At 46.3% G+C, this 11,637-nt stretch overlaps 1 protein-coding gene across 6 annotated transcripts in view; it reads left to right on the top strand.

The window, feature by feature from the left end:
* The first annotated feature begins 1,778 nt into the window (after positions 1 to 1,778).
* The window catches only part of GLCCI1 (glucocorticoid induced 1), a 57,756-nt gene continuing 47,897 nt past the window's right edge, over positions 1,779 to 11,637 (top strand). For 5 of the 6 annotated variants that reach the window (XM_082323207.1, XM_082323212.1, XM_082323211.1 and 2 more), the window contains exon 1: positions 1,952 to 2,531. In XM_082323207.1, coding sequence (XP_082179333.1) covers positions 2,069 to 2,531 — 463 coding nt within the window. In that variant the 5' untranslated portion in view covers positions 1,952 to 2,068. Of the gene's footprint in view, positions 2,532 to 11,637 lie in introns of all 6 variants that reach the window. The other variant, XM_082323210.1, reaches the window with a different exon arrangement.

The raw sequence follows: 11,637 nt of genomic DNA, 5'->3' as shown, positions 1-11,637 counted from the left end.
TTGCTACAAGACAATTATGAGTGTTTATCCTATAATTAAAAAGAGTACAAGAGATGTAGTTAATTCTGTGACACTTTTGTTTGATTACTGATTGACTTGAAGGCATCTTATATAGTAGAATACAGCCTGTTAAACACCCACCATTCTACTTCTATCTATATTCTATGTCCTTTTTGTTCTCTTAAAGCCTGCACTTTGAATCTGAGAGGCCATCACACTGAGCTGGCTTCCTCCCCAAAGCAAGACTCACTGCATTTTTCCTTCACCTCCATTAGCGTCCTATTCGCATCAGATCCAACATAAACACTGCTCTCTTGATGGACTCAGCTCAACTTACCTTTCTGATCTTATAGCCATTTGTTTTCTTTGCTATTAAGCTACTCATCTTAATCTTTATTTTCTTTCAGTCCCATCCTCTCATGTTATCAATTCATCTAGTGGGAGTTCCTCCTCCTAGAACAAAAGCACTTTTCTCAGTATCGCTGTAAAAATTTTATTTTCCTCTTGACATTCTCCGGAAAGTGTTTTTGGACATACATTAGGAAAAAAATCATATTAATTCCATATACGCTTATGTGAAATGATGAAACTACAATTAGAATTTGAAGAACGTCTTTAGCAAAAGGAAAATTATTGTAAAGGCCTGACAGTCACATATGATGGATGTGAATAAACTTCATTGCAGGTGACTTTGGCTCCGCTTCTGAGCCATGGGAGTGGGGGAAGTGGGTCAGAGGCGTAGTCTTCTGGGATTACGGGTGGCGCGGGACGGGTTTCAGCGTACCTGCTCTCTGTAGTTAGCATTAAGTCAGCCTCTCTGTAAAGTCAACTTCAAACTCGAGAGCGCACCTCGGCACCTCGCTGATCAGCCCCCCGGGGGCTGCCGTCCTCCCTTTCCACCGATCGCCAATACAGCCCAGTGCTCCCCGTTTACACAGCCCCGCGGGCTCGGCCACCCCACCGCCACGTCTCCCGGCGGCCCCCCCGGCCGGGCACCTCCTGGGCCCGGCCTCGCCGGCGGGCGGCACCCAACCAGCGGCGGAGGCCATCTTTACCGGCGCTGGCGGGCCGAGACAGCTTTGCGGGGAGAAACTGCCCGTCGCCCTGAGGTAAAAGCTGGTCGAGCGCAGCGGGCCCGCGCCGGCCCGGCCGCCTCCGACGGCTCCGCGCGCCAACGACCGGGCTCCTCTCGCCCCGCACCCGCCAGCCGCCTCCCCGGGGCGGCCGCAGACCGACAGCGCCCGGCCCACGTGCCCGCGGCACCGCCGTGCCCGCCGCCGCCGCCCCCCGGCGGGCACCACGCCGCCGGCCGCCGGCCCCGGGCCGCCTCCCCCGGGCCGCCTCCCCGCCCCTCCCGCGGTGCCACATCCCACTTCCCTCAGCCCGCCTCCCCCGCCGGCGGGCCCGCGCCGCCCCGCCCCCCGCCGCGCCGCGCCGCGCCGCCCTCTCATTGGTTGAGAACCGAGAGCGACGGCGACGCCGGGCAATGGAACCCGAGCTGGCGCGGCGGCGGCGCCCAATAGGCGCGCCCGCCCGCCGCCCCTACCCGTCGCGGCCGGGCGTCGGGGCTGCGCGTTGCGATTCGGAGGCAGGGCGGCGCGGGGAGCGGATGGTGCTGGCCGCGGCTCCCGGGCGCTGGCGGGGGCAGGACCTGGAGCAGGAGCTGGCTGCGAGCGCCTCCCCCCCTCCCCATCCTACCCCCTCCGGCTGCGTGCGTCCTCGTCGCGCCCCGCCGCCGACTGCTCTGAGCCGGCAGCGCTGTACGATGTGAGCGGCCGCGGGGCTCGGCAGCGCCCCCGGTGCCCACGACGCTGCGGCGGGCAGCGATGGCCAGAGCCTGGCGTGGGAGCAGCCGCCGTCGCCGATAGGAAGCGCCGGGGGCAGCTGGGCAGGCGGCGCGGAGACTCCCTCGGGCCGTGAAGCGCTTGTCCCGTCCTGCCCCGCCCCCTCCCCCCTTCCTCCCCCCCCCCCCCCGCCGCGGCCGGTGCATGCGGGGCGCCGGGGGCCGAGCTCGGGCTCCCCGCAGCCGCCGGAGCGAGTGACCCGCCAGGTCCTGCGCATCCCCGCCATGTCCTCTTCGTCCAGCTCTTCGCAGACCCCCCCGTCCCACCACCAGCCCACGCCGCAGAGGATGAGGCGCGGCGCCGCTGGGTCCCCCACTGCCGGCGGCGGCACCGCCGGGGGTCCCGGTAACGGCGCCGGGGGTGGCGCGGCGGGGACCAGCCGGCTGCTCCAGCCCATCCGAGCGACCGTCCCGTACCAGCTCCTGCGGGGCAACCAGCACAGCCCGACCCGGTCCCCCTCCGCCTCGGTGGGCAGCAATACCGGGCCGGGGGGCGGCGGCGGGGGTCGCGGCGGAGGCAGCCCGCCGCCGCCCAGCGCGACGCCGCCGTTGGCGGCGGGAGGCGGCGCGGCGGAGCCGGGCAGGGTGAAGGGCAGGCAGCGGCGCTCGCCGGAGAGCGGCGGCGGCGGCGGCAGCAGGAGGAGCAGCTCACCTGAGAGACGGAGCCCCAGCTCCCCGGTGTACCGAGGTAAAGCACCGGGACAAAGCCGGCGTCCTCCTTCCCTGCCCCCGGGGGTGCGGGCCGGGCCGGGGCCGCCCTGCCTCCAGGCCCCCCCGGCCCCCTCTCCCCAGCCCCCGGTGGGGGGTGCGCCCTGCCCTCCCCGCGGGCCGGCGCGGGTGGGAGCCCGGGGACTGCCGGCCCGGCCCGGCGGCGGCAGCCCCGCTGGAGTCCCGGAGAGCGGGCGGGGGGGAGGTGGGGGTGAGCCCTAAAACACACGCCACCGGGGAGCGGGGCCGGTGCCCTGCCCCGGTTTGCCCTGCCGGGACAGCAGTCGAGCCGGGGAAAGCCCCTCGTCCCGAGCGCTGAAATGTCACCCTCCTCCTCGGGCGAGGTGGAGATGCAGCTTGGGAAAAACACCCCCGTCCTCCCCCCGCGCCGCCTGCCAGCCCCGGCCTCGGAGGAAGCGCCTCCCCGGCGGAGCGGAGCGGGACGACCCCCGCCCAGCCCCCGGGGGGCCGCCGGCGGCTGCCCCCGCCCTAGCCCGGCCCCCCTGCGGAGGGCAGCAGCCCGGGGCTCCAGCGGCGGGGTCCTGCTCCCTCCGGCCCTTCCGTGCCGGCTCTGGAAGTGGCTGTGTGCAATAGAGGGACGAGTCTAAAATTAACCCGCTTCCCTGTCTACAGGTGTAATTATTTAGTGCGGGTTGTTAGTGGGTCAGATTTATATCTGGGGTGTCACAACCCAGTTCTTAAGTGTGTGTTAAAACCAAGCCTCAAACGCTCTTCCTTTCTGCAGAGCTCGGTTTCTTAAAGGCTTGCGTTTTTATAACGTCTTAGGTTGAAATATGTAATGTTTTCAAGCACAGACTCTGAATCAGAAAGGAAATTCCCATATTGAGATGCTTAAAAACAAATAACAGTCTGCTTCCTTGTGATAGTTAATACTGAATCCTTGAGACTGTAAAAAAAAAAAAAAAAAAAGCCCAAACCCCAACGTAGCCAAAATAGGCCTATAAAGTTTAAAATGTAAAATTGATTCCCAGCAAGTCCAACTTAACCTGCGTCAGGTTGTCTGTTAAATTATTGAATGTGTTAAAGTGGCAGTGGCCATCTTACCTCCCCCCTCCCTCCCCCCTTCCCACATCACTTTGGCAGTTGAATGAATCAGACTAAATGCACTTTTAATGTTATCCTGCTGTAGCTATCAGGTATCGCACATCATCTCTTTCTGGGAATGTTTTATGTGGTTCAGTACCCCTCGCTTGCTCTGTCCCTTCCTTAAGTCTTACTGTGTTTCGTTTCTGTGTCAAATTGTGGTCTGTGTTGGTTGCCAATGTGTTTTGTAGCAGTGGAATCTGTTACCTTCCCCCCCCCCCCCCCCCCTTCAGTTTTAATGTGTAGTAAAACCTTACAATCTGTGGTATTTGTAACTTCGTCAAATCTCTGTCATCGGAACGGTCCTAGGACATGGGCAGCATTTTGCAAATGAGCAGAATGTCGTGGCCGGTTACGCATGGAGTTAATTTACCTAATACAGTATTTGTGCTTATGCAGATGACCAAATTTGTTGTATTATAATCTGAACAGAGATGCTTCATAACTTATTTCTCAAAAAGATCATCTATTTATGCAGAAGTTTTTGCATGCTTGAAAATGGAACTGGGCTTCAGTGGTTTTGCTTCATTCAAGCTCTATTTAAAATTCTAAAGATCATATTTTTCCCACTGTATGAAGTACTAAATGTAGATTTCATTTTTTTTTTCCTCCTTCTTTAACCTTTGGAAAATGCTAATGGAAAACTAAGCAAAAGAAAAAAATCAGTGCATATGAATAGTGATGATGCTGATGATGAATACTGTAAATTATTTAATTATGGGAACCCGGAGGAAAACATAGTAGTGGTGCAGTGTATGAAGGTCTATGCTTAAGGTGTATTGAAGAGGGAGGAATGTGGGCAGTTACCTGCAAGCAAGGAAAAATACTGCAAAGCTGTGAAGTATTTCATTATTACGTACAGATTTTTTGTTGGAGGGGAAATTTTAATTTTGGAAAGTGGTTTCAGTCTTCTTCATCTGTGGGCTATTTTAGCCTTAATAAATCAGACTATAAATTAGTACTGAATGACTTTTCCGTCATTAAACTTGTTTGAGCTTGCCTGACGGTGAACCGTGTTAGCAGCATACATGGCTTGATTCGGTTTAATGAGTGCAATGTATAAAATCATAAATGGTCCGTCAAGAAATGCACCCTGTAATCTGTATGCGCTGCGAGGAATTTGTTCCCCCTCCTCCAGGTCAAGCCAGCTGCTGCTGCAGAAGCTGACATCCTCTAGCAAATCCTGAATGAATGAATGAAAACAACGTGATCGCCCTAATAATGACCACAATTGCACACGTCAACAGCTTTATTTTACTGAAATACAGGCACCATTTTCTAGCAGGCAAGGGTAATAAGATACCCTATTTCTTCGGTCTCGCAAATGAATAAAGGTTACAAAAAAAAAAAAAAAAACCAAAACCTAGAGCTGTTTTTACACAATCTGGAATATAGTTGCATGCCACAGGGCAGGATTTTGTCTTTGTTCCCCTGCTTGTTCTCAGCATTTTAGTCCATGATGTATGGATCCTGAAAATGATGTTTGTAGTCTATATGGTGATGGTAGTATATAGAAAATTGATTGCTGAACCGGAGAACTGCTGCAGTAATAATGGAGGACTTGAGGTAAAAAAAAAATGTTCTGTTTTCAAACATGGACCATCTTGCTGCAGCTTGTTAAACAATGTGCTGCTCCAGCTATTTATAGTTGTTACCAGTATGTGAGTCTTGGGGAAGCGACTTGATTAAGTTTTTTTGTTAGTTTTTCAAAACCATTTCCCACTGCTGTAAAATGTGAGCTTAGGCTCTGTGTATAATCCTGTTGTTTTCCTCACCAGTGCAGGAGATCTGTTTGTCTTTGGCTCTGCAGTCTGACTTGGATTGTTTCATGGATATGCTCATGCTGGAGACTGCTTATAATTCTGATGGATAGATGTTTTCCTCTTCTTAAGACACCTGCCCCTTCCCCACCTCCTTTCAGCTTTTTCCAGTATAGATTCCTTGAATTGGGTATCCTACTAAGCTATTTTGTTGTGGATATTTTAGTGATTTGCCAGAGGTTCCTTTTATAAAGGAGATTTCTGTGCAAACACTCCAGCTTTGAGCCTCTACAGGTCAGAGCAACTACCATTGCAGGCATTGACATCACTACTACATGAATGAAAGCGGCATGCTCTGCTTCTCCCCCCACCATCATCTTTTCTCTCCCTTCTTTCTAGGATGCCGTAAATGTTTTTGTTCTGCAGCTAAACCCTGTGTGTTTAGAACTGAAACTTTAAGAATTTGATGGTATTTTCTTTAGGCAAATTTGGGGATTTGTAGTTGTTCGGAAACCATCGATGCCAGTATTTGTATTTGGTTAGTATTGATACTGAATGGATGAGAAATCATGAACGATATACACTAATTTCAAGGTGCTAAAAAAGGGGAAAAAACCCTTCTGATATCGTAGGATAAACCTGCAATGTGTAAGTCTACTCCTTTCCTCTTTTTTAAACATGTTCATTCCTTACTAGTAGATATTTTTTTACAGCCTGTGTTTGTGTTTTGGAGAGTTGGCAATGTAGAAAGTGTCTGGTTGAATGTAACAACACATGGTTTTCTTAGAGGGAATATATCTGATGCATCTCTGATTGCATAAAGGTAATGTCAACAAACTGTGAAGCTGCGTGGTTTATTACAAGGGGCATTCCAATAATAATCCAAAAAACCCCCTTGGACAGGTCAAACAAAACATATTACTTGCTTGTGAACACTTTATGTTTTACAGGAAAAAAAGCAAGTTGTTTTCTTTCTTGCCTTACCTGGATAAAATCAGTAGTTTCTGTTATTATGTAAAGTAGCTTGTATAAACATGAGAATGGGTTTCCTGTTTAGTTTGTGTTTTCCACATGGTGTGTGATGTTTTGTATACAAGAAGGGTGTAAATGACTTCTGTATGATTCAAGCTCAATATTGCTTTCATCAAATGCTTTGATTTGTTTAGTGTTAACTCTGGTGGCACTGTAATATTATGCTTCATATTTTTCTAACTTTCACTTAATAGTTTATAGTACAAACTTTTTTCCGTATCAAATTTTGATTAGTTTCGAGGACATCTGAAAAATATTGTAATCAATTTGGCTGTTAAGGGTTCCCAATATCTTTTACTTCCCAAAATAACTCCTGAAATGTTGCCAACATTAGTAAGAAAAAGGAATTAAAAAAGATGCAAAACAACTGCATAACCCAGTTCTGAGTAATAATTATGTATATCTGTTGTGCTAGTAGATGAAAGGCTAGTGGAGTGAGGAGTGGAGTAAGACAGATAATATTGCTGATCTCTAGACTTGTAAGGGATATCAGTATTTAAAAAGCCAAAATTCAGACTTCAAAAGGCAGAACTATTTTAATATCTTGGATTCGAGCCATCTAATACTTTGGCATCATAAGCGTTTATACCAGAGATCAAGAAGATCTTTCCTTTATTTCTAACAAATGTAGGTAAGGAAGTAATTTTTGTGACGCTTCCTATTTCCTGATGCCTGAATAATAGCAGTATTCCCATAATTGTATGGCCAAAACAGTTTTGCTCCAGCTTTGTCCCTCTCTCTTCCCAAAATAGCTTACACTGGAATACAATATGGTGAAATAAAAGACACTGGCTAAATTTGAACCAGTTGTCTTGAACTCAAAGGCTTCTTAGTTACATGTTTTAACATCACTTTAAATGAGAATAGTATATTAGATGTCCTTAATAAATATATTTCAGAAGACAAATTAATTGAGCTTCTTCCAGGTGTTAAAGCAACTGCAGGAAAGAAAAACAGAAAGGTATTGTCTCCATTGAACTTGAATGATACTGTAGCAAGGCATTAGCTATTAAGAAAGCACCCCCTTCCCCATGAGAGAAATAACTTTTAAAGTGTGTATATATATCTATTTTAAATCACTACTTGACCATTAATTCTTATTCTTTGGATGTAAGCAAGTATTAGCATGTTACATATGACTAAACTGAAGTTACTTGCCAACATCCATGCATGGTAAAAGAGTGGCTAATACTGAAATTTGTTTTCTGAAATTCATGGTTCCTGGTTTTTGTCCTTTTCTTTCCCATGGTGGTGGGGTGAACGGAGGTTCTTAAAATGTATCTTAAAATGCAGGGAGGGTAGAGCAAGGGACCATATCTTCGAACCTCACAAAAAAGGCAGTGTTTGCCAAGTATAGACTGACACATAATGAGTTGTTGAGCTTTGCTATATTGCTAAAATTCACAGTGGAAAGCTAGTTATTTTTAAAATGGGGTTTATGCTACTACTCTACGTATCATCATGAAAAAAAAGATAACTGATGCAGTAATTCTGAGATTTCAGTTCAACCTGGACTTGAAAGCAATAGTTGTAACAATGCAAAACCTCTTGGAAATAAAGTATATGCTCCTCAATGTTTCAGTGTAAGTGAATATTTGAAATACTTTTTTTTATTGGACTTCATCAGTTGAGTAATTATCTTCATCTGAAGAAGGTAATAGTTTTTTTTTTTTCCACAAGTGGAAAATGAAAGTTCCTGTTTAAATCAGTTGGCAATATCTTCAGTAGAGAAAAGCGTTGCCAACACTTGACACAATGGTTAGTTCTCCATGCGTATGTTCAAGAGAAGTTGTTAATATAGTAGGGTTTAAACACCAACTTGCATTTTTTGAGAAGTATCATTTATTGATGAAAAAAAGGACCCTGTAGTAAAAATACATAACTGGAAAATTTTGCTCAAGGCTTGAGATGAGATAGTTAACAGTGTTAATGATTATCATCTTGTTTCAGTGTTAATATTTAAATGCATTGAGTTCTCTCTCTTTCAATGCTGCCTCCCATGTAAACCTGTAGTGCCTAAACCCTGGCTTAAGGCATTTTTGGGCAAGTAAAATAATATTTACATCTCATCTTTAGAAGGTATACATCCAGAGTAACTTGTCAGCGTGAGATTTTCCCCTTTTCCTTTGTGTCACCACTTTTAAGGTGTGGGCAATTGCAAAATGAAGAGAATCGGAGATAGAGTGAAGGATAATGGATGTTTGTACTTAATAATCTGATTCTTATATTTTGAGTGTGTATTTGCTTCTTTCCAAAAGTTAGATTGTTCTTCAGTTATGCTTTAATTTTTCCCCTCCTGATTTGACTCTGAAGTTCACCACCACTGATTTGTATTATGACTATTTTTGAATCAGAAATTAAATCCTAAAGCTTGAAAATAGCTGATGGGTACTGAAAGGGATCACAATTTGAGACTTCTGCAGTATGGATACCACACAGAGTATCATGATACAGTGTGTAATATCAATCCTTTTGAATGGCAAGTCAGTCTCTCCACGCTCCAACTCTTATTTTTCTGAAGCTAGGATCTCATCCATGGAAACACTCACCAATGGTTGAAACTGAAATACAGACTCTCTCGGGAGCCCTTTCCTGCTCTCCCAGCTGTGTTAATATGGACTTAGGACCAGAGCTGTTCCCTTACATGGTCCCCTTGGACTGGCTGGTGATGACTCTGCTCAGACTACATCTTCTGCTACTAGTAAGACAGAAGAGGGCATGTAGCTGCTAGAAGCTTATCTTGGGGAAGGAAACCCAGCCAGGCCAAGTGGGGCCATGCTGGGGAGTGCCTTCAGCCTGTTGTCTCTGGCCTTGTAATACTGCCTCTGCCCCAGTCCTGTTCATTTCCCTTCTGCACCTTCCCTGCTCCTTTGGTACCTGCACTGCTTCTTATTGGCTGCTGCTGCTGTATCCTACCAAACTATTGACTATCACCATGTTAAAAACAGATTAGTTTTCTCTGACGGGGGCAGGGACGGGGCACACGACACCCAGAAGGTGTGGGTGTCCACACTCAAGCAATAACTGTTTTCTGCACAAACAATTCATAACTAGGGATTAATGTAACCAGTTGGTGTTGGATCAATGGACCCAATGGTTTTGATGGAAAGTTTTCATTTTTTGTAGTAGTAGATCTCTTAATTAGCTTTCCATATTAGATATTGCTGCTTTGGAGACAATATATACTTCCCAGTAGGTCATAAAATATTATGAGCTTGGGTTTTGAAACCTTAATGCAAGACACTGTATTGGTTAGACCTTATTTAGTGTTGCATGTGCCCTAACAATAAATGATGACACAGATGCTGGTGTTTATAAGGATTTAGCTTTCACTGCTGGTGTTAAATTGAGGAGTAGCTGTTTGCAATGGATACCATTCTCTGAATCAAATACAGATGAGTGATTAACAACACTGGTTCTTATGTGCCACTTGTTTTGTACAACCTGAAACTACTTTTACCCAAACTACACATTTTGTTTCCTCTCCAGGAAGAATGTGTCTCGTATTTTGCTCATAAGAGTGGTGACTAATAACAGTACGATAGCAGTTCCGTCATGGTTTTTGAATAATCTAAAATCCACTGTAGAATATTTTCTTCTCGCTCTGCCTTGAGATAGTCTAAACTGGAATAATAATTTGTGTCCCGTTCCTTGGACAGTGCAAGTCACCTGTTTGAACAAGGTTAGCTTCATCCTCTTTTCCTACACTCTCTCCACAAGGCATTAAGCAAGGAGATTATTTGTAGACACTTCTAAATTTCAGGAATTAACACTCGTATCTAACTGGCCTGACTGGTCATTGCAAGATCACTGGTGTTCATACTGCAAACTTGAAACTCATTTCTGTAGCTATATGAATTTTATTGTTTTAGTAAGTATAAACCTGTCTTTTGGAAATGTTTTCTGTGACAGTAACCACTCAGTTGTGAACTGATTAAATGTATGGCAAAATGGGTACTGTTACATCGTGTGCCTTTTAATCTCTGGTGTTTTGGTGTACAGTGCCTATTCTGGAGTTCTGGTAGAAATACTTTGTGAAGGTTGGCTGGCTGGATTACCTGTATATCTACATTTTTTGAAAAGGCTTCATGGTTAGAAAAAAACTAAACATTTTAATATAGGTGCTTAGACTGCAGTGCTAAAAAAAAAAAAAAATGAAAACTCTAATAATTTGTTGACATCTGTCAGCATTTGGAAACCAAACTGTGATTTGGAAATAATGTGTTCTTACCAGAAAACAAATTCTGGTTATTCAGTACACGATCACTAGCTAATTCTGTTAATCCTAGTCTGCAGAAATTAGCCTGTAAATACAAAGGCTGCTTCTTCAAAGTATGACATGCAGTCAGCCATTGGCTATTTGGGAGCAGGTTACCCAAGTGCAAATAAAAATGCCTAGGCTTGTGAACATATGGCTTCCAAGGATAACAGTACAGTTGCTTTCATTAGATGAAGTGCTGTACCCATGCTGGATCAGAAACGTCTCTGGATAAACCTTGAAAATTTTGCACCGTGTTCCCAGAATTCAGGCCACTGACTCACAGTGTGGAGAAGCCAGTGAGCGGCTCTACAAGACCTGTAGGTCTCAGTAGGTATTTAACATGGTCTCACTACCGCTCCTTCTGCACGTCGCGGCAGAGCTCATTAGGCCAGTAGGACTAGAAGATGCTGATGATCATAGCAGGTATCAGTGCGGTCTGTGCTCTGGAAGGGTTTGGTGAGTGCAGTTCTCACGCATGGAGTCAGCTTAAATTCAGTGCGGCATGCCAGCTAATCAGTCTTAACTGGAGTCTGGACTGCTGGAAAGTACTTTGCAAAACCCGAGTGGCTTTGCAGTGTTGACTCTGTGCAGTTCGGTGTTATACCTCTGTATCCAGTATGTCATATATAATTCAGAATATTTCTGTTATACATGATATCTTAATTTTCTGTTATTCAAAGTAATGGAGAGTTGACTTGCTCACTAAAAATTAAACCCAGATTTATGCTGAGTGTCCCGGAACAGACTTTGAACAGTGTGACTCTAAAAATATCAGCTAACTGCTGAAGAATGCAGAATAAGACTTAGGTTTACACAGTAGTTGGGAAGCTGCCAGGTTAAAGGAGAAGCTGTCTTCACAGAAGTAAATTTCAGTTAAGGGCTTCAAATTTTCCTTCTTAACTGATAGCTGTGCTTACTTAATTGTGGCA

The sequence above is a fragment of the Platalea leucorodia genome (genome assembly GCF_965183815.1).
Source record: "Platalea leucorodia genome assembly, chromosome: 1".
In the NCBI taxonomy this organism is placed as follows: Eukaryota; Metazoa; Chordata; class Aves; order Pelecaniformes; family Threskiornithidae; genus Platalea; species Platalea leucorodia.
Note: the sequence above shows the minus strand (reverse complement) of the source record. Positions and strands in the feature narration are given on the sequence as shown.